The sequence below is a fragment of the Carassius auratus genome, chromosome 1, assembly GCF_003368295.1.
Source record: "Carassius auratus strain Wakin chromosome 1, ASM336829v1, whole genome shotgun sequence".
In the NCBI taxonomy this organism is placed as follows: Eukaryota; Metazoa; Chordata; class Actinopteri; order Cypriniformes; family Cyprinidae; genus Carassius; species Carassius auratus.
The window spans coordinates 5,709,216-5,735,406 of record NC_039243.1 but is presented as its reverse complement, the minus strand read 5'-3'; the positions used below and the strand labels follow the sequence as shown (position 1 = coordinate 5,735,406).

The 26,191-nt window shown below is 37.0% G+C and overlaps 2 protein-coding genes across 2 annotated transcripts; one reads left to right on the top strand and one right to left on the bottom strand.

Moving 5' to 3' along the window:
* On the top strand, nucleotides 1–21,665 carry gsk3bb (glycogen synthase kinase 3 beta, genome duplicate b). The gene is made up of 11 exons (XM_026202736.1): nucleotides 1–760; nucleotides 7,378–7,571; nucleotides 7,706–7,789; nucleotides 12,942–13,052; nucleotides 13,261–13,391; nucleotides 13,801–13,907; nucleotides 14,323–14,420; nucleotides 16,817–16,912; nucleotides 17,183–17,369; nucleotides 18,306–18,401; nucleotides 18,486–21,665. The coding sequence occupies exons 1-11, from the start codon at nucleotides 673–675 to the stop codon at nucleotides 18,551–18,553; spliced, it is 1,260 nt and encodes a 419-aa protein (XP_026058521.1). The 5' UTR covers nucleotides 1–672; the 3' UTR covers nucleotides 18,554–21,665.
* Nucleotides 21,666–24,317: 2,652 nt separating this feature from the next.
* Nucleotides 24,318–26,191, bottom strand: msx1b (muscle segment homeobox 1b). The gene is made up of 2 exons (XM_026202616.1): nucleotides 25,760–26,191; nucleotides 24,318–24,953 (listed from the first exon to the last, which is right to left on the bottom strand). The coding sequence occupies exons 1-2, from the start codon at nucleotides 26,115–26,117 to the stop codon at nucleotides 24,550–24,552; spliced, it is 762 nt and encodes a 253-aa protein (XP_026058401.1). The 5' UTR covers nucleotides 26,118–26,191; the 3' UTR covers nucleotides 24,318–24,549.

The window sequence follows — 26,191 nt, the reverse complement described above, 5'->3', positions numbered from 1 at the left end:
GATTCGTTCACATCGCTAGCAGGAGGCGCCCAGAACGGCTGTGTCAGTCGAAAGCGAACATCTCCATCAGGAATTTTGGGTTTTTTGAGGACTCAAGGAAACGTTAACGACATTTTCCGTCGCTTGGAAGAAAAATGCCTGAATTACTTTCGTTTTATCGGATCTAGATCAAATATTCATGGACTGATGCGGCCATGGCAAGTCTCGGTGTCCGCTTTATCGATACACGCCTGCAACATCTGAAGGATATAAAGTGAAAGATACATTATAATTAAGTTGATCTGATCTCGGCAGGCTCAATCTGTGCGCATGCGAGATAACAGTCCTGTGCTCTGGATATGCTGATGTGAACTGATACAGGCTGAGTATCTGCTCAAGATAATGTGATTTTGTCTTTCCATGGACATTTTTCTGTGACACTATCATTGGCAAGTCTAAAACGGGGACTATTTAGTTTGTAACTTGTTTTTAAACGGCACATTTGATGGTTAATGATCGGATATCTTCATCTACAATCAGCTGACCACCTCTGAATTCACTGCATTAGAAGATATATCCTGGAGTTTTCCTTCATTTGCCTAAAAAAAAGCAGATTTGGACCCCAGATATTTAGTCGTGTGTTAAAGGAGCCTATAAGGATCATTGTGGTCGAACAGTAACGGGATCTTGGAGATGTCAGGCCGGCCTAGGACCTCCTCATTTGCGGAGAGCTGCAAGCCAGTGCCGCAGCCTTCAGCCTTTGGCAACATGAAAGTCAGCAGTAAGTATCAACATCTACTCTTTCTCATATTGTAACAGTTCTCAGGCAAACACTATAAGAAAAACAAGAATCTCACAATCGTTTTTGATTAGAATTCATATGTGTAGCATCTGTCATGTAATCTTGCATTGCTGCCTGGATCTCAAGGGATGGGTCAGGTCCTGTCTCTTATTATCAGATCTGCTCAATGGAAACACATTTGCTGCACTGCTCAGTAATTTATAACAGGGAGGTTGCAATGCTCAGACCTTTTTTTTTTTTGTGGTTAAGATAATGACTGTGTTAACTTGCAGAAGGATTGTCAAAAATGAATAATTTTTTTTCCTCATATAAGCATCATGTAGTATACACAAATTTGTGTGTGTGTGTGTGTGTGTATATATATATATATATATATATATATATATATATATATATATATATATACATACTTTTTTATTTGCTTGAAATTAAACATGTACTGAAAATAAAATATAAAAAAAGCTTATTTTATTTGAGCAATGTGGCGCATTGTTTAATTTGATGTAATAAAATAACTCTGAATAAAAGCTAGATAGTAACAAAAATGACAGAAACATACAGCAAAATTACTAAATTTTTGACTTAAATGAAAGCGTATATAAAATAAAAACAAATGACATTTTTAAGGGAAGCAGGAGTCTTAAACAGGATTTGATGGATAATTAAAGTGTAATGTGTGTGTATATTTTATCTGTGTGGCCTATGTGAGTGTTATATAAGTGTTAGTAGGGAAAAGGGAATAGATTAGGTTTTATTTTAACTTATTATCTGATCCACACTCTGGAGCAGAAGGGGTTGGTAATGCACCAATAAGCTGGATGCCAACTGCTGTTAAACTGAAAAGAAGAAGAATGAAAGCAAATCTAAAAATTAAAACTAGTTCCAAATATTAATAAAAATTATAATAGTATCCCAGTGGCCGTAAAAGACCCGAATGTCTGATTAATGAATATTCTGTCTTCTACAGGTTTTAAAAAAATACTGTGTCCAGTCTGGTCCATCATTTATATGATGTATACATGACCATTTTTTCTAATCAGAATATTCCCATGGACACATAAAACTGTCATTTAAACAGACAGAAATAAAATTCTGTCATTGTCATTTACTTAACCCTCAAGTTGTCCCACTCCTGTATGAGCTTCTTTCTTCAATGAAAGTCAATGGCTACCGTCAGCTGTTTGGTTACCAACATTCTTCAAAATATCTTCTCTTGTACTCAACAGGAGAAAGAAACTCGTACAGGTTTGGAACAACTTGAGGGTGAGAAAATGAAAAGAAAAGTTTTCGTTTTTGGGGTGAACTATCCCGTTAAGGGCTTAATCTGAGACCCTTTTAGCTGGTTAGATTCATTGTACTACCATGGAAGATGTTCCACAATGAGCTCAGGGCTTGTTTTAGTGCCCTGAGATCCTCGAATAGGTATTGATTTATAAGCCATAAATGTCTTGAGGCACACCTTACTACTTAATATCTCACTTACTTTCTAGCTGCATGAGCTGTAAAATTGTCCATTGCCCCTCTTTGAACCCATGCCCCATGGTTTGATTGACAGGCCTCTCTCCAGAGCCTCAGCTCAGCTGGATGACTCATTTCCTGCACTAATGATGTGCATCTCACCACTGTGCTCCTCAGGAAAGGAGGATCAGAGGGATGCATGTGACTCACCTCTGACTCTACATCTTTTCCAAGTGAAAATGCCTACAGTAGCTGTCTATAGTGTCACAGTCAACTTAACAATGGGGAGGACATATGTGGATTGGCACTTAAAACATCCATGTCTGTCCAATGGTGTCATAATGGAAACATAATGGTTTCATTAGATTATTTTCTCCTTGGGATTAGGTTTTGGAGGGTTTAAAAGCAGATATTGTGCGGTAGAGATGCATTAAATTGATCAAAAGTGACACACAAAAAATTTTTTTATGATGTTGGAAAGGTCTATATTTCAAATTGATGCATGTATGTGAGAGTATGTGGCGGTGGTCCTGTGGTTGATCTGATCAGCTGACTCATCTTGCTGCCATAGCAACACTCAGGCCTGAGGCAGCGGGACTTCCTCCACAGGGAGCGTCCTATAGAGGGGCTTCACCTGAGCATGTGATGCACTCATTACCATCACACGCCAAATAGTCTAACGGTTCTGGGGGGTGAACAAAGGCCTGCTGTAGTGAATCGATGTGTTTTTTTAAGAAGAATATCCATATTTAAAGTGTAATTATCACTTTTTTCTAGCTTGCGCTCAGTTGTAAACGAGGAGTGGCATCTAACGGCTTAAAAGATCAAAGACAATTTTAAAAACAAATAACTCCAACCGAATTCATCTGAAAGAAGAAAGTCATATACACCTAAGGTGTTTCTCAATGTCAAGGAAGGATCCTCGGAAGCCAGTATTTCGAGCATGCTACGTCATCGACATCCGTTGAAGGACTGTTCCAATGTCGAGGATCCTCGGAATTTCAACCAAGGACTGAGTCCTTCGTTCGAAAAATATCCCATACACAGGAAAGGATGCATATGTGTATCCTTCGTGCTCTTCGCGCTCTCAAATCACCCACAATCCTATGCACGCAGCTTTGCTATCTAACGTTAGTTCAAAAATTAAAAAATGTCGAACATTGACATAGTCGAAGCATTAACGGTTTTTATTTACGTTACCAAACATTTGTTATATCTGTAGTAAATATAAGTAAAGTTTGACGTTTAAATGCCAGTACAAATTACTACCGTATTGATATTGTAAATTATACAAATACAAATGGTTAACAGAACCGGACCTGTCATTTAACAATAGGTTGCGTCAACGGCATTTATTTTATAAATAACTAGTTAAGTTGTCCAAAGTAATTTAATTATACCATTCACAGCGTTATTCAAACGGACCTTTTCACTGATGTAATGACGCAATTACGTGCACTTGCTAGCCTGTTCCATTTACATGTTCTCCGTATGCTAAAGAGGAGTCTCACTTAGCCTCTGAAGGAAGTGACTTGGAAGGATCAGTCCTACCAAGGAAGTATCCTTGACATTGAGAAACGCCTCTAGATTGACTTCAGGGTAGGGGTGGGACGATATGGAAAAATATAATATCACGATTTTATCACAATTCTTGTCATGTTGGTTTTACTATTTTGCAAGTTGTCTGAGCATTACAGCCAAACTAATTTCCCTATTATAAAGACAAAGCCTTTCAAGGTAACAAAAAGAAAAGAAAAAAAAGATGGCAGATATTTAGGCCAAAGAGGGCGAAGATAAAAATCTTTGTTCTTAATTTTTATATATCAAAGATAAAAGATTGACAAAGATACACATTACAACTACACATAATATACAAATAAAAAAACAGTGCTTTATATTTAGGTACAATAGGTGTATTTTGCAGGAGCATTCAAGAAATTGAATGAACAAATATGAAAATGAAACACTATAAACTGATTCCTAAAGCAACTGTGTTAAATTTCTTCAGGAAAGAGCAGTGAGTGATTTTCCACCATTTACTCACTAAAAAGTGGTTTTAAACCTGAATGAGTTTCTTTATTCTTCTAAACATAACTGCTATTTTGAAGAACGTGGAAAACCAAACAGTTGCTGGTCCACAGTGACTTCCATTTTTTGATACTATCAAATTAGCATCTGTTTGGTTAGCAACATTTTTCAAAATATCTTCTTTTGTGTTCAACGCAAGAAAGAAAGTAATACAGGTTTAGGACAACGTGACAGAGTAAATAATGACAGACATGAAATTTTAGGGAGATCTATCCCTTGACAGTAACGACAGTAGGCTGCATGTTTAATAGGCCTACTGTCCCTTTAAGTGTGCATTTTTCTCTCAACTGTTTACTTTCATTTAAGACATAACCAACTTGAGTCTATATGTAAACCTTGTGTGTTTTGACAGTATTAGTGCAAAAGACAACTTAGTTCAATAATCAGACACTGTTTGAAAGGTTTTAGGGAGCACACTTCCGCTGTAAAAAAAATCACAGAAAAAGCTAATTTTATATATATTTTATATAATTTTTGAACCCAAACTTTTAAATGATAGTGTAAAATATATTTTTTTTTAACTTTTTTATAATACTATTAAATGTAATCTCAAAATGAATATCCATTTTGCATACTGTATATTATAATTCCATAATAGGAAAATAATTATTGCCTTATTATTATCATTCAGGATTTAAATATTAGTACAACCAGTTGAATGCATTCAACATCATTGCCTCACAGCCTGTTTTGGTAAGTGTCAAATTAATTTTGACATTACCCTGACTAATGTTCTTTATAATAAAATAACAAATATGCAAGGGCTGATATTTAGAGAGTAAAACTATGCAGAGCTGATAGATATTCATAATCCGTTCATGTTTATTTGTGATCGTTTCATTTTCATCTGTTCTTAACATTGCAGATGGAAAGGGATAATCATTTTGTATGTGAGATAATGTGAATAAGTCTCTTAGACTGGAGAATATTAAGTATTAAATGCCTCGGTTTATCTGAATTGCTAAATGACTAGTCGGTTTGTGAGCTGGATGGTGTCAGAGGAGCAGGATGGTAAGATGATCTTTGTAAGTAATGGGCCGTGACACAATTAAAATTCCATGCTGCCGAGCCGAGATCTTTAATAGCTCATCATACAGTTGTGTGTGCTCTCTCACGTCCTCTGACTCAACACAATTCCCCGTCCTGAGCGTGCGCTCTGTCTGCATTTCACTCCACGGCTCACCTGACCTGTCAAACACACACTCGCACTCACAAAATATACTATTTCACTTAACCTGGGCTTAGATTGCCTGCTCATTTCAAATGTCCTAAAGCTGTACATTAGCTATGCGTGAGGAACAGATAGAAATTGAAATCATTATTACCTGAGCAAACTCTAAACTAGGTATGTTTCTGATCTGATTCACAAAATAAACTAAACCATTTGTTCATGAATCGGTTCTCTAATTCAGCTCACTTACTCATTGATCTATTCTCAGCGGTTCTAATCAGATTTATTCAGTGATGATGGCTGTGTTGACTGTAAAAATTAATCTCATGTGACTCATTTAGAAAGCAAACACAAGCCGAACTGCTAATTATTCCCTTTATTTTTGTAACACTGATGCATTCCTCACTTATATGCTCTGCGGTGAATCATGAAACTGTCTATACTTTGAAACCTGTATGGTAAAGCTGATATTTCCTCCCTTGTGCTTTCATTCTGTAGGGAGTGTCTGTAATAAACTGAAGAACAGATTCACAATTTCTTCCCTTACCTTGATTTTTATTGATTTTTTTTTTTCAGAAATAGGTCTGATTGAAAGTCTAACTTGGCAAAATCAGTTATATATTAAATATATTTATATTTTTAAAGGGGTGGTTGGTTATGATTTCACTTTTAACTTTAGTTAGTGTGTAATGTTGCTGTTAGTTCATAAGCAACGTCTGCAAAGTTACAACGCTCAAAGTTCAGGGCAAAGGGAGATATTTTATTTAAAAGAAATCGCTGTTTAAGGGATACCAAAAAAAAAAAAAAAGTCTGGTAGGCACTACAATGAGCTTCTTCCTGGGTTTGTGACATCACTAACCCTGAAATTTACATAAACCCTGGCAACTACCTGTAATGAGGAAGGGGCGTGGCTTTTCTAGACAACGTGCTCTAGGCAGTTAGCGAATCACAACACACTGGGCCAGCAAACCAATCTGAGCCCGACTGCTTATTTCTGAGGGAGGGGCTTCAGAGAACAAGGAACTCAACAGACTGTTTTGACGAGAATGGAAACAGCGGTGTAGAATTAAGGTAAAATATGTGAAAATAATGTTTTATATATAACCCCCCCCCCCCCCCCCAAAAAAAAGAAAAAACGCATGAACACGTTACACTGCAACCACCTCTTTTAGATATAAATGTATATGTTTCTAGGGGTGCTCCGATCACGATCGGCTGATCATTAATGCGCATCTCGTCAGTAAAGCCGGTTCTCTAATCAGCGGTTAATTCCATCAGGTGCGTGATTTCACATAGAGCAGCTGTTACTACACAGAGCCGTTGTTAACTGAGAAGATGCGCCAATAAACGCGGAAAATTAAGTGGATTTGCGCATCTTCTCTATTAACAATGGCTCTGTGTAGTAACAGCTGCTCTATGTGAAATCACGCACCTGATGTTTCTATTTTTTATGCTTCTATATTTTTAGTATATATTTTTATTCAGCATTAGATTTATCAAAACTGACAATTATTATATTTACAAATTACAAAAATTATTTCAAATAAATGCTTTTTTATTAATCAAAGAATCCAAATGCTAGCTATACAAAGTCAATATCCATAATTTAAACTCACAAAAGGAATTAGTATTTAGTTAGTTTCATATTACAGTTCCAATTTTGTCCTCATATTTCCCATTCTCATGTGATCAAGCACTTGCTCAGGGGTGTGAAAACATGAGGTGTGAAGCAGATGAGCTCTGGTGAATGAATGATAGATGCAGGATCACACACTAATGAGCATAGTAACACCTAGAGCAGCACGTGTGACCATGCAAAACAGACCAGTCAATTACAAAGGAGTATTCATGATACATTGCACTTTCTCTCTCGCTTTAGGAGATAAAGATGGCAGTAAAGTTACAACAGTGGCCGCGACACCTGGTCAGGGACCCGACCGACCCCAGGAGGTCAGCTACATGGACACAAAGGTCATCGGGAACGGCTCGTTTGGGGTCGTATATCAAGCGAAGCTGTGTGACACCGGTGAGCTGGTGGCCATAAAGAAGGTGCTGCAGGATAAAAGGTTCAAGGTAAGCATCTGTTTATCATTGCTTGTGCGCTTACATCAGAAATGTTTAGTCTTGAGCTGACAGGTTTAGTCGTATAATCAAATTTCTCATGATTTTTCTTTTCTTTCTCTGTCTATAAATTGTTTCTGTGTCAGAATCGTGAGTTACAGATCATGAGGAAGTTGGATCACTGTAACATTGTCCGTCTGCGCTACTTCTTCTACTCCAGCGGAGACAAAGTGAGTGCCACTTTTCTTTTTCTTTTTCTTTTCCTGTTCAGCATCATGTGCACTATAAACCAGAAACATACTGTCCAGCAGTTTCCAGCAACTGCTCTAGGTCATGGGATATGTATTCCTATGGTGCATCCAGAAGTGAATAGCAGTCTGATATGTTTGAGATGAATTCAACAAATTCAATAAAATGTACTTTACTGTAGCAGAAGGGAACTCTAAATCTGTTAATAATATGTACAAGCATACAGTACATAGACTAGAAGATGTGGTATTTTTGTTGTGATTTACAGCTCTGGCTGCTCATGCCCTACAGTATTGACCTGTGGATAGGATTTCTGGTAATCCTGCGATATCCCCGAGGGCAAAACCTGTCACAGCAGTGGCCAGAGACAGCTCAGTAGGAAACTTTTGATTGATGGGAAAATAAACTGTTAGACTAGCCCTATTTTTACTTTATGACAAGCTCTGGCTCCTGTGCAGCCGACCAAAGGGACAGTGTGTAGAGAATGTGTGTGTAGAGAGGTCATCAAGTCAGGTCTATGGGAGTTCAGACTAGGGATGCACAGGTTGACCGGCCACTAATCAGGTTTTTGGTCTTCTTTTCGGCCGATTTTTCCGGAAGTGCACCCATGTGCACAGACTACATTGTAATAATTCGCTATCATGTAATTTGTATGGAAGTATTTCGAAATCTGTGCGCAAGACACGGACAGCTGTTCAGCACTGGAAGTGCAGCGCAAACCGTCTGAGGCACAGATCGCAGGAAGTGAACCGCTGACTGCACAAAAAAGAGCCCATTCCTGCTCACTGAAGCTGCGTGAGCGTACTGTACCTGTCCCGGCAAAAGCGGACACAGTGAAGGAATGTTCAGCTTAACTTACGTGTGTTGGATGAGAAACGAAATGGACTAAACTGTGACAAAACTGAAATGCTTTTTTTTTGTAAAGTAGAGCTTACATGTCAGTCCATCCTTAAAAATATTTTGGTTTGCAGTAACAGTAAAAATTAAAATAAAAAGGGTTGGTAGGTAGGTCTATATATATTTTTTTTTCAATGTAAGAAAAAAAAAGTACAATTTTGGTGATGGTGATGACGTAGGTATGAATTTAAACAAATTAGTATATCGTGACGTCACTGACTGGGTCTTCAACCCGTGCCTTCGGGCACATTATTGCAAACCTCATTTTGATGCAGGCTATATAGACCACAAACAATTTAAAATCTTTTGTCAAAAACATGTTAATTGCATGAATTTTAGGTGAGAAGAAAAAAAATGGGGTAGGCTACTGTTATACTGTTTTACTTGCATCCACCGCTAGGTGTCATGCAACCTAAAAAAATGAGAGACTGTTTACTTTGCTTTCTTGGGTTGTCACTTTAGTGAAAAAAAATCCTGTTTGATTTGAGTGGCAAGTGTTCATTGAATCAATTGTAAAATCCATTTAGTATGTCTAAATGCATTTTATACAGCAAATAACACCAAATATAGGTAAATGCACGGACAACAGTCAGGACGAATATAAAGATTGAATATATTGGTAAAGACCAATATTTCTGATGATTTATTGGCGTTAAGTTTCGTGCACAATTACAAACAGGAGTAAAACATTCTCGAAAAACAAGAAGCAGAGTGGACTGCCATAATGCAAAACATTTACTGCAGGCTTCAACATGGCTGTGTTTACGATTAGAGATGGCAACAACAAAAAAATCGCATACGAAGGCGATTCTTGCCTGAATCTGAATCTGAATACCGGCAGAATTCGCATTTCTGTTGTAAAAAGAGAAACATTGAGCAGATGTATTATTTGCTGTTATGAGTGTGTGTCCGAACCTGCAGTTGCTGTGTGACGCGTGTTCCAAAAAAAAAAAAAAAACCTGGATGCTCTCCGAGAGAAGGTCAGTTAACTATTTTCGTTTTCAGAACTTGTGTTGGTTGCTCCAATCAATTCGTCGAGAGGTGTTGAGCTGTTTTAATGCATTTTTTAGATGTATTATTGTGCCCGAACCCGTATGACTTTGAACAGTGTCCGCAAACATTTTGTTTACTGCAGCCGCAGCCATCATTACCAAGCACGAACCGTTGACTCTGACAATGAATGAGAATATGATACGAAGAAAAAAGTGTTTCATTCATCCAATTAAATTTTTTTAGGGTAATGATTCACATCTATATTTTTTAACTTGAGACAATATTTATTTATTTTTCATTGGCTCAAGTAAAAAAATAAACATGTGAATCATTCATTACCCTAACTTTTTTTAATTGGATGAATGAAACACTTTGCATCTTTGTTTTAGTTTGCACCAACATTATTTGGTTTTACCATTTTGGAATAATTTATTTATATTAGTACTTGGCGGTTTGACCAAAAATTTACATCACAGTTTTTTTTCAAAATCATACAGGTTTTCCGGTTTATGACTTTTTTTTTTCATGCATAATCAGATGTACAATGCATTTTCTGTTGGTTGATATTCCAAGATGTGCCTGCGGCTAAGGGGCTGGAGCAAATTGCTCGTGCTACTGATCCGCGTCAGTTTAGTCCGCAAACACAACATTTGCTCATTGTTTTGATTTCATATCATGTAATCAAATCATGCTTTTCAGAGTAGCTTTTTTAGCCGCTCTGATCTCCTTTGTTAGTCGGTTTCTGGCCTGGTTATACAAGGTTTTATCCCCACTTCTGTAAGCATCCTTCTTGGCATGATGAAGCTGTTTGAGCTTCCCAGTAAAACATGGTTTATCTTTATTGGTGATAGGAGTGTCCGTGTAGGGATGCAAATATTCTCACAGAAACTGATATATGAAGTTACAATATCTGTGATCTCATCCAGATCGGTGGCTGCAGCTTCAAAAAGAGAAGAAACCTCCCGCGGCGAGTAGAAAGGTTCACAGTTTATGAAAAGTGCCTCTAAATTAGGACAGCATATCTTTTTCAGTGTTGTCACATGTGAAAACCAACTTTTGTTGATGAGAAACACAATTCACCACCTCTTGTTTTCCCCCGTTAACTCCGCGATGTGATCCGCTCTGAACAGATGGAAGCCCCACAGATGAAGCACGTTGTTGAATGGCTTCACTCAGCCAGGTTTCAGTCAAGCGCAATGCAGCACTTTGAAAAGTCCTTGTTGATGCGGGGAGAGGAGCAGTTAAAGAAGGGAACGGACATTTGCAAAGAGAATGCTTGACCGTTCAAAAGCCGTGCTCGCAGAGCTTAACCAGTGTGCTTCCCTCTTCTGCATCTGTACATGTGTTTGAACAGCACCGCTGCACCAGGGATGTGTTGCTTAATGTTAAAGAGTTTGTCTCTGGTAATAGAAGAAGAATTACTAAACACAGAACAAACAAACACTGCAGGATCTTAAATCTTACAAGCTGCAGATAACCCAAATCAACCACTTCTTTCTTTTGAGAAAGAGGAACAAAGGTACCACAATGTAACCCAACACTAACCACATTCATATATGCATAATTCATGTCAGAGGTAGTCCACTTTAGCCAGGAGAGCCACATTCATATAGAAATATAGACTGGTTTGGACCCTGATTGGTGGTGAAACTTGAGGTTAGTTTTTTTTCTGAGCAAACAGGGTCTGTTTCATCCACATACTCTTTTGTTTCCCTTTATGTTTTAGAATGAATTCATTAAATTTAAGTATCCAATATAAGTGTACAAATAATTTTTCTCTGTGCTGGCTTGTGCCAGAAGTTACGATTTTCAGTATCACTTCCTCAAAAATCTGATAAGTTAATATTTTTTTGTGACGTCGTTTATATGTGTATATCTGTATAAATATAGCACCTTTCAAAAGTTTGAGGTTGCAAAGATTTTGAATGTTCTTGAAATAATTATTTCACCAAACACATATTTTATTTGGTAAAATAAAAACAAATTTTTTTTTTAAGTATAATTTATTCCTGTGATGCAAAGCTGAATTTTCATTTCATTACTCCAGTCTTCTGGAGTAGCCCATTTAAAGTTAGCATGCGAAGAGTATGTTTGTGACCTGTGAAGTGATCGTCAGGGCTGTCCTCACCATTTAACCCTCCATTCCAGCACGGTGACATAGTGTCTGACCACAGCGACTTCGTTCTGACGGCTCCCCTGGTGTCACAGATAGAAGATCAGTTCATTTATGTAACCCCGTCCAGTCAGGAATCTCATCCATTTACATATCTGTTTACTCACGCATTGCAGTTGAATCAAAGTTTGCGGATATTAGCTATCACATCACCTTGTAGTCAAGAACAGAAATGCAATCTAGACTCAGTAGTATGCAACTGCCAGCTGCATTTGCTAAAACGTGCAGTCTACAACAAAGCACACTACACTGGCTATTATATCCCACAATGCAATGCACTTGTCTTATTTCTTGACTCTTTTTTTTGTATTTTATTGGACTGCTAAAAAGACATTTTCACACAAACATGGATTAAAAATAAAAAGAGCATTATATCTATTTATTTATTATATTATTTTGTCTGTGTGTGTGTGTATGTATATATATATGTGTGTGTGTGTGTGTATATGTGTGTATATATATAATCGTGTGGGGAAAAAAAGCATCTAAATATTTTAATATTTTATATGCATTTAAATATTTTTATGGATATTTCAGCTTTATATTTTCTAATGTATACGTGTAAGTATAATGTTTATCCTTGCATTGCATTGCATTCACAAGCCTTTAGGCAGTATAGAGTACATACTGTATATAATGAGTTTTCAGATGTTACTATATCATGTATTTTAGCATATATTCCAATAACCATGCTATTGTAATAAATACTATTTATAATAGCAAGTAAACACACACCTGTGACCTTACACCTATATATCGCCCAAAAATGATAATTTGGTAAGTTTCATTATTCACTCTCATGTCGTTCCAAAAGAAGATGGGATCCCAATTTTTGTAAATACAGTGTAAGTCAGTGGGAACCAGAAGCAGTTTGGTTACCAAGATTCTTCAAAATAGCTCTTGTGTTGCTCAGAACAAGGAAAGTCATACAGGTTCGGACCGTCGTGAGAGTGAACAAATGATGACAGAATTTTCATTTTTGGGAAGACTGTCCCTTAAAGTGTTTTCTAGATATCAACCTTCTGAACTCTTTTCCTTTTGTCCCTCACCCATCTTCTTCATGCCTACAGAAGGATGAGGTCTATCTGAATTTGGTGATGGACTATGTGCCTGAGAATGTGTACAGAGTGGCCAGACACTACAGCAGAGCCAAGCAGAATCTGCCTATGGTCTATGTGAAGGTAACATCTGTTAATACAATCTCAAATTTTCCTCTGTTTTGAAGACATGCGGTTTCTCCATGCTGGTCAAGCTCATGAACCAAAGTTGAACAACCTACTTAGTGAAACCAGTCATCTAGTAGCATGGACTATGGGCAAGCTGGCCGTATGATCAGGTTTTTTTTTTTTTTTTTGCTGCATTAAAATCACTGTTTATGTGTGTTTTCAGCTATATATGTACCAGCTGTTCCGCAGCTTGGCATACATCCACTCGTATGGGATCTGCCATCGAGATATCAAGCCGCAGAACCTCCTGCTCGACCCAGAGACAGCTGTACTCAAACTCTGTGACTTTGGAAGGTGAGACGGGGAAATGAGGTGCTGTCATGCATTTAACATCTGCTGTACACTTACCAGCACTCATCATTTATTTTGAGATCTTCAGTAAAACATTGCTGAAACATTGCCTGAAGTTCTGTATTGATGCTCATAATCTTTAAAACCTTTTGGTGATTGACGACGGTAAATATAAATGATGCATACCTTTCTGTTCAAACGTTTGGAAATTTAAAAATGTATACTTTTATTCCCCAAGGAGACATCAAAAGTGACAGTAAATACACTGTCAGAAAAGTTCTCTATTTCATATAAAGGATCTGGATCACAGTTTCCACAAAATATGAAGCAGCATATGTAGACGTGTGTTGGTGTAATTTCTGGTTATGTCTAATTCTCTCTCATTTGGTGTGTTTCTTTCTATCTCCTGCAGTGCTAAGCAGCTGGCGCGTGGTGAGCCTAATGTTTCCTACATCTGCTCGCGCTACTACAGAGCCCCTGAGCTCATTTTCGGAGCCACGGACTACGCTTCCAGCATAGGTAATCTAATGCTCTTTTTATCTTTGAAACTTTTTAAACTACACCAGGATTTGTGTACTAATGCTAACTCTTTTTATAAAAAGATTCAGTATCATGCAAAATCCTTTCCTGTTGCAATTTGTCACACTAATGGAGTCATTATGCTCACCAAGGCTGTATTTATCAGTATGATACACTGCTCAAGAAACATTTGATATTATTATTATCAATGTTGAAAACAGCACAACTGTTATTTCTGATATATGATTTAAAATGCATTACTTTACATGTTTTCATGGTTAAAACTGCATGCAACAGCAAAAAGTGTATCAATTTTGACCTTTTTTTTGTGTCTAAATGCTTTAATAAACACAACTTCAGCGTAGTTATCGTGTAAATGCTGTATTATTGAGTGTTTAACTTTGTTTCCATACAGACATTTGGTCGGCTGGCTGTGTACTGGCTGAGCTGCTGCTTGGACAGCCCATCTTTCCTGGTGACAGTGGTGTAGATCAGCTCGTTGAAATCATCAAGGTAAGTGTGCGTGTGTGTGTGTGTGTGTTTTCAGAAATAATCTTAAAGGGATAATCCACCCCATAATGACATTTTTGTCATTAACCACTTCACCCCCACGTCATTCCAAACCTGTAAAAGCTTTGTTCGTCTTCGAAACACAATTTAAAAGGGGAGGTGAAATGCTTGTTTTCACTCAATATCCTGTTAATCTTGAGTACCTATAGAGTAGTACTGCAGCCTTCATAACTCCAAAAAGTCTTTAGTTTTATTATATTTATAAGAGAAAGATAGTCTGTACCGATTTTTCCCGGAAAAACACGACCGGCCGGAGGCGCGACGTGTGGGCGGAGCTAAAGAATCACGAGTGCCAGTAAGCTTTTGCGTTGAGAGCGTTTGGAAACTGTGACACAGATCCAGAGGCTGAAATTTAACAAGAGCAGCATCAGTAACGGCGTCTCTATGTGGTATATACTGAAACTGTATATATTTGCTTAGCGGTTTTGGAAAATGACTAAGTTTTTTAAGCTGTACATGTGGAAAGTGCAGTTTGATGACAACATCGCATGTTGTTTACTTGATGTGCTTACACGCTGATAGCTAAGTTAATAACACAGAGATATTTGAAGCAGTTTTACTCACCGCCTTCGGTTCCAACACACGATCGTGACCCTTTTTCGTTGGGATTGCATTATCCTTAAGAAATAAACGATGTGCAAGTCCGGCGTCAAACTGGCCCTTGTTTGTAAAACAAGCATCTTCGAAATGCAGGGAACAAACACAAACACTTGCACAACTCCGTTGATGCTCTGTAAAAATAAACTCCATCCACTGGTCCCTTAATGCTGTTTCTCTTTTGGTAATCTGTGCAGGGTTGTCTTGCCCTGGCAACCAAAAACACACTCCTTTTGTGACTTTTCGCGACACTTTCGCTCTGATCAGGCTGTGCTCAGCCTCTCTCAGTGCTCTGCTCTACGGGAGCGCGTGCTCTTCCGGCAGACGTGCCTTAGGACCCATATAAGGAAATTCCGCTCCATTTAACGTCACACAGACCCATACTCGAAAAAAACTTTCCGAAACTTCTGACAAACCGGTTTCGGAAACCGTTTTGTCCGTTTTGTCAGACAGAAACTGAGTTTTTTACACTGTTAAAGAGTTGGATTCCCATGGCATGGGAATCCAACTCTTTAACAGTGTAAAAAAACTCAGTATGCATGAAATAGCATTTCACCCCCCCTTTAAGATATTTTGGATGAAAACCAGGAGGCTTGTGACAGTCCCATTGACTGCCAAGTAAACAACAGTGTCAAGGTCCAGGAAAATCTGAAAAGCATCGTCAGAATATTCCCTCTGCCATCGCTGCCTTCTGTGTCAGCCGCGCCACAAGGATACTTTTGATTTGAAAGAAAACGGTGCATCCTTGTGGCGTGGCTGACACAGAAAAGCATACTCTGCCTGCGTTCAGCTCAGATTCGCCAAAATGGTGCTGCGCTGATGTGGACCACTGATAGCAGATGGACTATTCTGAAGATGCTTTTTATACTTTTCTGGAGAAAAATTGTTGAATAAATTCGTTATTTTTATTTATTTGCTATTTGTGAAATGCAGTTATATTTTTTTCTGTGGCGCTCTCCTAGTTTACAGCCCAATCATAAATGCACTACTTAAAAAAAAAAAAAAAAAAAAAAAAAAAAAAAAAAAGTCTTGCTTCCTGTAAGTTAAGACTTGTTCAGTGTCATTCTCATCATCAAGAACTAAAAAAAAAAAAAAAAAAAAAAAAACGTTTTTATTAATGCAATTTAAAACAAAATTGAATAATTAAACTGAATTCGTTATTTTTATTTATTTGCTATTTGTGAAATGCAGTTATATTTTTTTCTGTGGCGCTCTCCTAGTTTACAGCCCAATCATAAATGCACTACTTAAAAAAAAAAAAAAAAAAAAAAAAAAAAAAAAAAGTCTTGCTTCCTGTAAGTTAAGACTTGTTCAGTGTCATTCTCATCATCAAGAACTAAAAAAAAAAAAAAAAAAACGTTTTTATTAATGCAATTTAAAACAAAATTGAATAATTAAACTGACTAATATTTTAAATGTTACCTACAGAGTTAATTGAAAGAAGTTAAAGTACTAAAATTATTGAAAAGTACAAAAACTGAATTAAAAATGTATAAAAATAAAAAAAAATCTAAATAATAATATAAAAAATATATATAAATATATATAAAAATATATAAAGATAAACAATATTACCATCCATACAAATGGACGATAATGTTTATTCTGGTATATAATAATAATGGTTGTGCATTTTTTGCTCTGAAAGTGACTCCAGCTGTATTGTTTCTCTGTATTGTTATAGTTGCGGTGTGGACTATACATTTAATTGTCAATATAATAATAGAACTTGTTTCCTCCAGGTTCTGGGAACTCCCACACGAGAGCAGATCCGGCAGATGAACCCAAATTACACTGAATTCAAGTTTCCACAGATAAAGGCACACCCGTGGACTAAGGTTTTTATATCACTTTCATCCTTCTCTTTTCTCCTTACTTTAATTCTAGACTTTGATTCTGGCCCATAATAACTTCTTATTTTACAGAGTGTGTCTTAAAGAGTATTTTCTACCAACACAATTGTACTTTAATTTCTCCCCTGTGACTTGTTTAAAACTAAGAGGACAAATCTATATAAAAAATCTGTATTTGTGCAGTCAAAAGCTGAAATGATTATACAGACAATTGAGAAAGCATTCATAATTCCTGTGTTGTTGTCTTTGTGTTAGGTTTTACGGCCCCGGACCCCTCCGGAGGCGATAGCTCTGTGTTCTCGACTGCTGGAGTACACCCCTACGGCCCGCCTCACTCCTCTAGAGGCCTGCGCTCACACTTTCTTCGACGAGCTCCGTGAGCCCAACCTCAAGCTCCCGAATGGAAGAGAGCGGCCTGTGCTGTTTAATTTCTCCACACAGGGTATGTTGCACACAAATGATGGGGATCGATTGAATCTTTTTGAGGTACTGGAACAAGTGTTAACTCATTTCAATAGCAAATATACAGCACCATTCAAATACTTTTTGAGTTTGTTATATTTTTTAATGTTTCTGAAAGTGTCTTGGGCTCAGAGTTTATTTCATCAAGAAGGCAGTAATATTGTGAAATATCATTACAATTTAAAAGGACTATTCTTTAGTTGATGTATGTTAAAATGTAATTTATTGCTGCGATGCAAAGCTGAATTTTCAGCTTCATTCCTCCAGTCTTCAGTGTCACATGATCCTTCAGAAATCATTCTAATATGCTAATTTGTGAATCAAGAAACATTTAGCAGCCATTACTTCAGCCATTTCTTATTACCGTATTTTTTGGACTATAAGTCGCACCTGAGTATAAGTCGCATCAATCCAAAAATCATCATGATGAGGAAAAAAACATAAGTCGCACTGGACTGTAAGTCGCATTTATTTAGAACCAAGAACCAAGAGAAAACATTACCGTCTACAGCCTCGAGAGGGCGCTATATGTCTTTAGTATAGTCTACAGGAGCACAGAGCAGCATAGAGTGCCCTCTGCCGGCTGGAGACGGTAATGTTTTCTCTTGGTTCATGTCTCTTAGTTCGTTTCTCTTGGTTCATGTCAAATTAATTTTGATAAATAAGTCACACCTAAAAGTGGGACTTATAGTCAGGGAAATATGGAAAAACACTATATGTTTTTACAGTCTGTTTTGTACAGTTTAGTTTAATGTACAGTCCAGCTTAACACAGTCTTGCTGAATAAAAATATTAATTTATTTCCCCCAAAAAAATATTTTACAGACTCCAAAAGTTTTTTTGAACGTAAGTGTAAATGTGTTTGTACGTGCATAATTCTGTCTTTTACACCAATATTTGTTGATTTAATGATCAGAGTTGTCCAGTAACTCCTCGCTGGCCTCCGTACTCATTCCCTCACATGCTCAGAACCAGGCGGAAAACTCTTCCCAGTCTGCCTCGGCTGCAACAGGTCAGTGTTTCACTTTCAGCCACTCACAAAGCCCTAGACTCTCCTCATCAGCTCTTTTTTAATAACCTTCTCTTACTGTTCCAGGTGCTAACAGCGGCGACCGTGGCCTGAATGCCAACGCTGCCTCTGCCGCCCCCAATCCTTCAACTTGAACCCCATCCACCCCTCAATGGGCCACTTTACCCTGCTGCTTATAAGCCACGCCCATTCCCCGAGGTCAAGGGGCGTGGCTAAAACTAACCGAAAAGCTCATGATATGATGGATGCACCAACCAAACCTTCCCCCAGTCATTGTCTTGGTTTTTATTATTATTATTATTATTATTTTATTTATTTGCTCTAACAGACACGATGAGGGCTAAGAAACACCACTTCAGGACTATCTGTGGTGATGTTTGAAAATTCTCTCTCTCTATATATATATATTTACACTTACATAAACCGTTACACCTACAAATATGTCTACTTTGACATTTTTTTAAAGGGAAATCTGTATGCTGTAGCTGCTGCTTCTTTTATAATCATCTCGGCCCCACTCCTGGTTAATTATGGGTAGAGACAGACTTTGAATATGAGCTGGCACAGGTGGGATTCAGGAAAGCTGGATCCTGATTGGTCCAATACGACCAAATCCTGAATCGGTTCAACAGCATGGACTGATTTTCCATGACTATGTGAAATATATACTAATGACTTTTGCCTTTTCCCTCAGTATTGGGCGGAAATGTTGTATGCTTAAGCTGTATGCTGCTGTGTACCTCTTTGTTTTTCGACAGCGTTTGAAGGAGGGACATTATCCATTCGTTTCCTGCTCAGTTTCCTCCTTCCTGTTGTATAATACTTCACTGAACTCTACGGATGTTGACACACATGTGATATCGGATCATTTTTTTGTGAGCACGTGACGCGTGTGTGTGTAAGAGAGAGTGCATGCTGTACGTCTTATGTCTATAAATACTGTATGCTGATTAGTGAGCTAAAAGAAACTAGCGCGTAATTAAGAAAAAAGATAATCAGGACCTTTAAACAGAGCAGGTTTCTGCACCGCAAATTCCAGCCTTGAGGCTTAAGCAAGATGTTGGGTTTAGTTTTCGAAATCGTGTCATTCGGGTTCGAATTTAGCAGGAACGGGCGGCTGAAAGCAGTTTGAAATCTGTAACCATCTGGACTGCTCTGTCAGGAAGTCGACTCTAATGATGAGGAAAGAAGATAGGATGGGAACGTTTTCTCTACAGTCCGTTCGCTTCCATTTCTTCTTGTTTTTCTTCCTCTCGTCCTCTTTAGTGTCCCCTAGTGTTAGTGGAAGTGCACAACCAAGGCAGTTGGATCGTGTTCCTCCAAATACGGTCTACAGAAGAGTCACTTCAGACTGTTGATGTCCCTCCCAAAAGTGCTGTTGAAAGAATATCCATCTGTTCTGTTGCCTACGTAAAGCCACAGTTCACCCAAGTTGCTCACACTCACGTTGTCCCAAACTCGTATGATTTATTTTCTTCCATAAACCCTTGATGAGAATGTTTACTTTATATTTTAAGTGATCTTTTCTATGCAATGAAAGTGACTAAGGGCTGTAAACCATGAAAATGATAAAAAAAAGTAATGTAATCCATGACTTGTGTGCTATATTAAAAGTCCTCTTGAAGTCATACAATCATTTTATGTGAGGAAAAATGCAAACTAAGTGGTTATAATCAACATACTAATAATCACTTCTTACTCCCTAACTCTCAAATACTGTGTCGTGTTCAAATTTGGAGAACCTTGGCATCACTGAAATAAAACCTTATGTAATAACCAGTATGATTTGCCATATGAGCAAAACTGAAATATGAAAGCTCTGGCTAAGATTGTTTGTGTAATTTTCGGTGCTTGAAAGATGATGATCATTCACTTTCATTGTATGGAAACGATTCATCATCTCACTATTTTTATTCTGTTTTATTTTTTTACAGTCTTTTTTTTTTTTTTTTTTAATATGACAGTTTTTTGGGTCAATTGTCCATTCAATGTTCTTCTGAACTTTTTTTTTTTAAATGACCAGTTATTAAAATATGATCTTGTATGACGGTGCTCCATCACTTTCATGTATTAAAATCTGTTTAGGGAACTTATTCATTTCCTCTTCCGAGCTCTTGTTCAGGCCAGTTCACTGTCATAGCAGGAAAAATAAATTGAACAGTGTTTTTCTTTTTTTATATATGTTTTACTTCGAGTTTCAGAAAGACTTTATCTTAAAGGGGTCATATTTGGTGTAACAGAATATGCTGGCGTGCTTTAAAGTAAAAAAAAAACATGATTCAAGTTCAGACCTCCTCTCCTAGGTTCACGAAACAGTCGTCCATAAAATGCATTGCAGTTCGTCTGTAAGTAAAATTAAAGATTCCTAGATGCATCTACTATCGGAGGCCAAATAAAGTGTTTTTGCTTTCACCTAGATTCATAGCATCTCCCTGACATGACTGCTTCAACACTAACTGTGTTACTGAAACCCAGCCTTCTTTCTTTGCGTGAACATTTGTGTGGCATCACGCAAATATTTCCACATAGTGACATAGACATGTTTTAGAGGGCGTGGCCGAGTCTTAACTTTGATAAAGAATATCTCTATGGTTTCGAGACTTTGGTCTTTCTAACTTTATAGATCTTCTTCATGCACCAAGAGCTTTTAACACTCCAAAGAGAAAGGAAATTTTTTATTTATTTATTTAATGTTCTTTTAATTGATATGGAAGTTCTTTTATATTTACAGGTTTTTTTTAATCATTTATGTAATACGTGAGAATATGGTGTCAAGTATCTACAGTGTTAAGTAATGATTTTGCAATAATATATTTTTGATTTGTGTTTGTGGTTTTGTAAAATACTTTCAGCAGCACTTAAAGGGAGTGAAGTCATGTAGCGCTACAACCATTTTCATAAGCTTCATTAAAATATGTTTTTAAAGCCTCTGCTGTTAGCAGTCACATTGCTTCATGATTTACTTTTCTCAGTGACTCATATTTGAAACAAATATGAGATGAAAGGGAAAATGTAGAAATACACACTTGAACTGCTGGTAGCCATAAAAGTTCATCAACAGGCACCAAAACTGAAAACAAACAAACTGAACATAGCTATTATTATTATTATTATTATTATTTTCTATGTTCATGACAGTATGTTGAACGTCACACTGATGTGTTTTCTGTCCCTTGTGTGCTCTGGTTCAGAGAAGTCACCTGATACTGTACTGTATTGAATAAAGTATAGCTTAGCCTCACTCCATCACACTGCTGCTGCTCTCTTTATTGCTGTGTCTTTTTTCCACCTCCCTGCACACCTTCACTCTTCTCTATGTACAGTTGGGGGACAGTATGAAAAGTATACTTTTAAGTATAACAGAAGCAAACTTTGAATACACAAATAGTTTACCTCTATGTTTGTAATGCAGTTATAGTAAAAGTGAACTTATAGATAGTTGACTAATTAAATACTTTGTGCACTTTGAAGTATAGTCTATGTAAACTACTAGTTTAATGGTTTTATACTGCAAATCTGGGCCAGTCTTCAAATGGGGAAATATTCATTAATGACAAGGGCTAATATATGCCATAATTGGAAATGGGTGTTAAAGTGTACTACTGGAGGTTATAACATTAGCATAGGTTCACAGTAGCTAGCAGCAAGATAAACCAGCTAGATAGAGAGATGCTACAGAGATGGAACCTGGGAAATGTATTCCAATAGCAAGCAAAGGTATCAGGTTAAATTCATTTCCCAGATTCCCAGTTAGTTTAGTATATACGGTTTAAATCACTGAGCAGGAGGGGGATCTGCCTCCAGGCCAGTCTATAATGTTCTGCACACACACACACACACACACACACACACACACACTGGTATCACAAAACATGCAGAATATAATGGCGTGATAGACGAGGAGTCTTTGTTCCCCGAGTAGCCCCAATTTCAATAGAATAGAGAACTTTAATAACCAAATTAATAATCTGTTAATCAAATTGTTGCTTAAATTTTCGCTTGATTTTTTAAAAATGTTAATGCAATGTTAAACAAATGTTAACAATTTTTTGTTTTAAGTGAATAAACACAGTAGATTGTTAAACCTGTGTAGAGACAGAAATTATATTTCCTGATATTGGAAATATAGCCTACATTTTCTTATTGAGATTTCTGTACTTGAAATATTTTTCATAATGCTTTTTAAAAATGGGTGATACTGTGTTTGGCATGCATAAAGCGGTGAATATGTATTGTCTTTTTAAAGCGTATGTCCCAGATTATCAAAAACACTAACAGGTGTGGCATGTCTCCTCTACATTCTTCTGGTGTGGTTAAAAAACAAATGAGGGATTTCAGAAAAGTCTAATGTTTTGATCTAACGTAAAAAAGTCCTAGATTTCCCCAATTCGCCCATTAGTGTGAAGAAGTTTCTTCAGACTAAGAAATAAAGATTTTTCCAAAGGGAATGGGAACCTCTACACTTTACCAAAATTACTCTGGTTTAATAGGTGAGTTCAGCCACCATCACAACCCTGAAACAGATACTGTTTCTGTACTGAACTCTTATTTGTGTTGCGTCCACAGCTCCTTGTTCCTGCATAAGCATGTCGGCCTGCTGGAACTATGCTCTCCAAACCTGTAATCAATCAAGATTTACATCTGCTGATCTGCCTTTCTCACCTTGGTGATGGGGATAATATAAAATCAGCTAAATCAAATCTCAGAACTAATTGCAACAAAAATTTAACAAACTGCAATGTATAACTTTTTGCAAGCAAAAATAAAAGCAGTCAAGCAGTGTCTACTGTACTCCCGAGGTCGCAAAATGAACAAACAACTGAGAGATATCCCTTTAAAATAAACAAAATTCAGAAGACAAAAAAGCCTAGTCCTCACAGCCTCGTTTTCATCCGCAGTAAATTAAATACGACGTCTAACCTAATTAATGTCTATCCTGCCTAAGGGCGCATGTTCTTTGTTGTGTTTCCTTCTCATTTAGATGCTTTTCAATGACTCCTGATAGCATCAGTCAAATGCTTTGAGAAGCCTTATTGGGTTAGGATGAGGACTTTTTCTGTTTAACACTCTTTAAAAAGAAAAGGATAGCTACTACTGCTTTCTATTCTTTTCTTTTCTTTCGATCTGAGCGCCTGGTTCAAGATGACTGCAGTGACTGTAGATAGTAATGTTTGTCAAAGGGTTTCAATGGCGCCATCTTCTGGACAATAGACAAGAGCCAAAGGATAGAGCTGTTCGGCAACTGATGCTTGAAATAATAATAATAATAATAATAATAATAATAATAATAATAATAATAATAATAATAATAATAATAATAATAATAAAATAAAAAGCTTCCTAAATTTCCTAAAAAATAATTACATATAAGTAGTCTACATGTTGTTCGTCAGTAATATTTTAGTATATTTGATATTCATTAGGCCTATGTTTAATATTTATCATATTTAATAAATATATTCACGTATGCAATTAACAAGAACACTCGTGCAAATCTGACCAAAGATATTATAGTCATTTTCCCTATGATTTTCTCCAAATAAAATGTTATTAAATTAAAAAAGTTAATGTTAACTTCCACTCTCGTAGTAGGCTATCCTACCAACAGATAGATAGATATATAGATAAAGACGGATAGACGGTTAAATTTAAGAAAGAATATATTTTTATTTTATTTTAGACTAATAAATATTTGGTTTTTTTTCAAGGCACTTCCAACATAAGGCCAATAAGTACTTCCTCTGACGGATAACCTCCGTGTCAGATGATCTTAAAAGAGTTACACATCTACCTGCTCCACAAGAGCACGTCAGTATAATAATAAAACATAATATACAGCAGCTTCCTTCCGTCATTTCATGTGGCTTTGGGAAACAGAGTTCATATGTGACACCAGTCCAAGATGATAGCCTAGGCTACTATAATTAATTACAGAAGTAATTACAAGCGGTTGTCAAAATAATTACAAAAGTAGCTATGTTATTATAGTTAAAATTATCCATCACTTATTTGTGCAATTACCAACGTTATATAATAATCTCCCCTTGTGAATTTCGTGTAAACTTTCATAACTGCACAAGTCTCTCAAATCATTTCAAATTGGAGGAAGCCGTCAGACGAATGTTTTTTTTTAAGACAAATAATACATCCCATAAGACACGGGTCCGTTAAATAGTCCTGGGATCGGAACGGGCCGCGGGAAAGAGGCTGGAGGTCCGTACAAAGATGATGGAGATCCGAGAGGGAAGGGCAGCGCGAAGGGGGCCAGAAGCGGCTTGGAGGCGCATTTGAACTTCTCCAGCTCGGCCTCCTGAAGTCTCTTGGCCTTCGCCCTCCTGTTCTGGAACCAGATCTTGACCTGGGTCTCGGTGAGGTTTAGAGAGTTGGAGAACTCGGCCCGTTCGGCGATGGAGAGGTACTGTTTCTGCCTGAACTTGCGCTCGAGGGAGAGCAGCTGGGAGGTGCTGAAGGGCGTGCGCGGCTTGCGGTTCGTCTTGTGCTTGCGCAAGGTGCACGGCGTTGGGCTCGGGTGACCTGGAAGAAGCAGCGGGAAAAAAATATTATTTCTTCAGAAATAAGAAAAATTTCAGTGCCATAATCTTTCTTCCTCGTGCATGTTTTTACAGACCTTGTTTCGTTCCTTATTTCTGGCGAAATTCACTGAAATTTCGTTATTTTTAGTTCTGAAACTCACTAATGATCTTTATCTATATATTGTGTGCAAATAGCTATTACTTTTTAATAGTCATTTCACAATAACAATGATAATGTTTTTAAATTATTATTACTTTACTGATTAATTATTAGTTATCATTGCAAGCGTTTAATATTTAATAGACAAATATTATTGTTGTCGTTGTTGTTAGTAGGCTATTATCGTAAAAGTAAAAGCAGTAGGGCCTATCTATTAGTAATTAGAAAAGTGTCATGGTTAAACGTCTAAATATATATTTTATATATACATATTTGTTTTTCATTTTTTTAAAAAATTTTTCTTCCTTTTAAATCTAAAACATTATAATTATTTTATAAACAAACTTTCGAGATTGTCAATACAAATCAATACAAATCGTTTTGTTTTCTCATTCTGGTTAACTGATAAAATTATTGAAGGAAAAAATTATTATTATTAAGGTTATAATAATATTGTTTCATTAACACTAATATAAATATAAATTTATATTAAATTTATAAACACTAATTTAAATTAAATGTATATGTAAAAAAAAAATCTTTAATTGTGCATCAAAATGTTATTAGCCTATATTTATACTCTTTTGAAATAAACAAAATCAAAACAAACAAACTCATCAATGTCTGTAAATAGTAGAAACGCTTACGAAGTGGAGAAGTGAAAGATGAGTTTGACCAAGTGCTCTGTTCCTTATCGCTCAATTCTTCACTGTCGTCGTTGAGGCTGTCCGAAACGCTCGACAAACTGTCCACAGAAACTTTGGTTTCCTCTACAAAGTAAGTCCTGACTAAGTCCTGTCCCAGTCTCTGGTGTGGGAGAGCCGGGGAGCACGCGACCTGGCAGCTGGATTTGGCCATCAGGGATTTAACACTGAACGGGAGGTAAGTCTTCTTCACTTTATGTCCCGTGTCGCTGGTCACATCTCTCGGCTTTTGACTTTCCTCGCTGTCCGAGTCCGACTTCTCTTGAGCTGTCGTTTCAACGGGTCCCTTCGGAGGATTCATCGTAAACCATCGGCCGCAAGTTGTTGCATATAGCTACTATCGCGTCTCAACTTCTATCAGGCTGTTGTCGCGCG

Coding starts and splice junctions, on each gene's coding strand:
- gsk3bb (XM_026202736.1), top strand. CDS start 673: ATGTCAGGCCGGCCTAGGACCTCCTCATTTGCGGAGAGCTGCAAGCCA. Junction 13,392..13,800: donor AAACTCTGTGACTTTGGAAG/GTGAGACGGGGA, acceptor TATCTCCTGCAG/TGCTAAGCAGCTGGCGCGTG. Junction 18,402..18,485: donor GTCTGCCTCGGCTGCAACAG/GTCAGTGTTTCA, acceptor TTACTGTTCCAG/GTGCTAACAGCGGCGACCGT.
- msx1b (XM_026202616.1), bottom strand. CDS start 26,117: ATGAATCCTCCGAAGGGACCCGTTGAAACGACAGCTCAAGAGAAGTCG. Junction 24,954..25,759: donor ATCTTTCACTTCTCCACTTC/GTAAGCGTTTCT, acceptor TGCTTCTTCCAG/GTCACCCGAGCCCAACGCCG.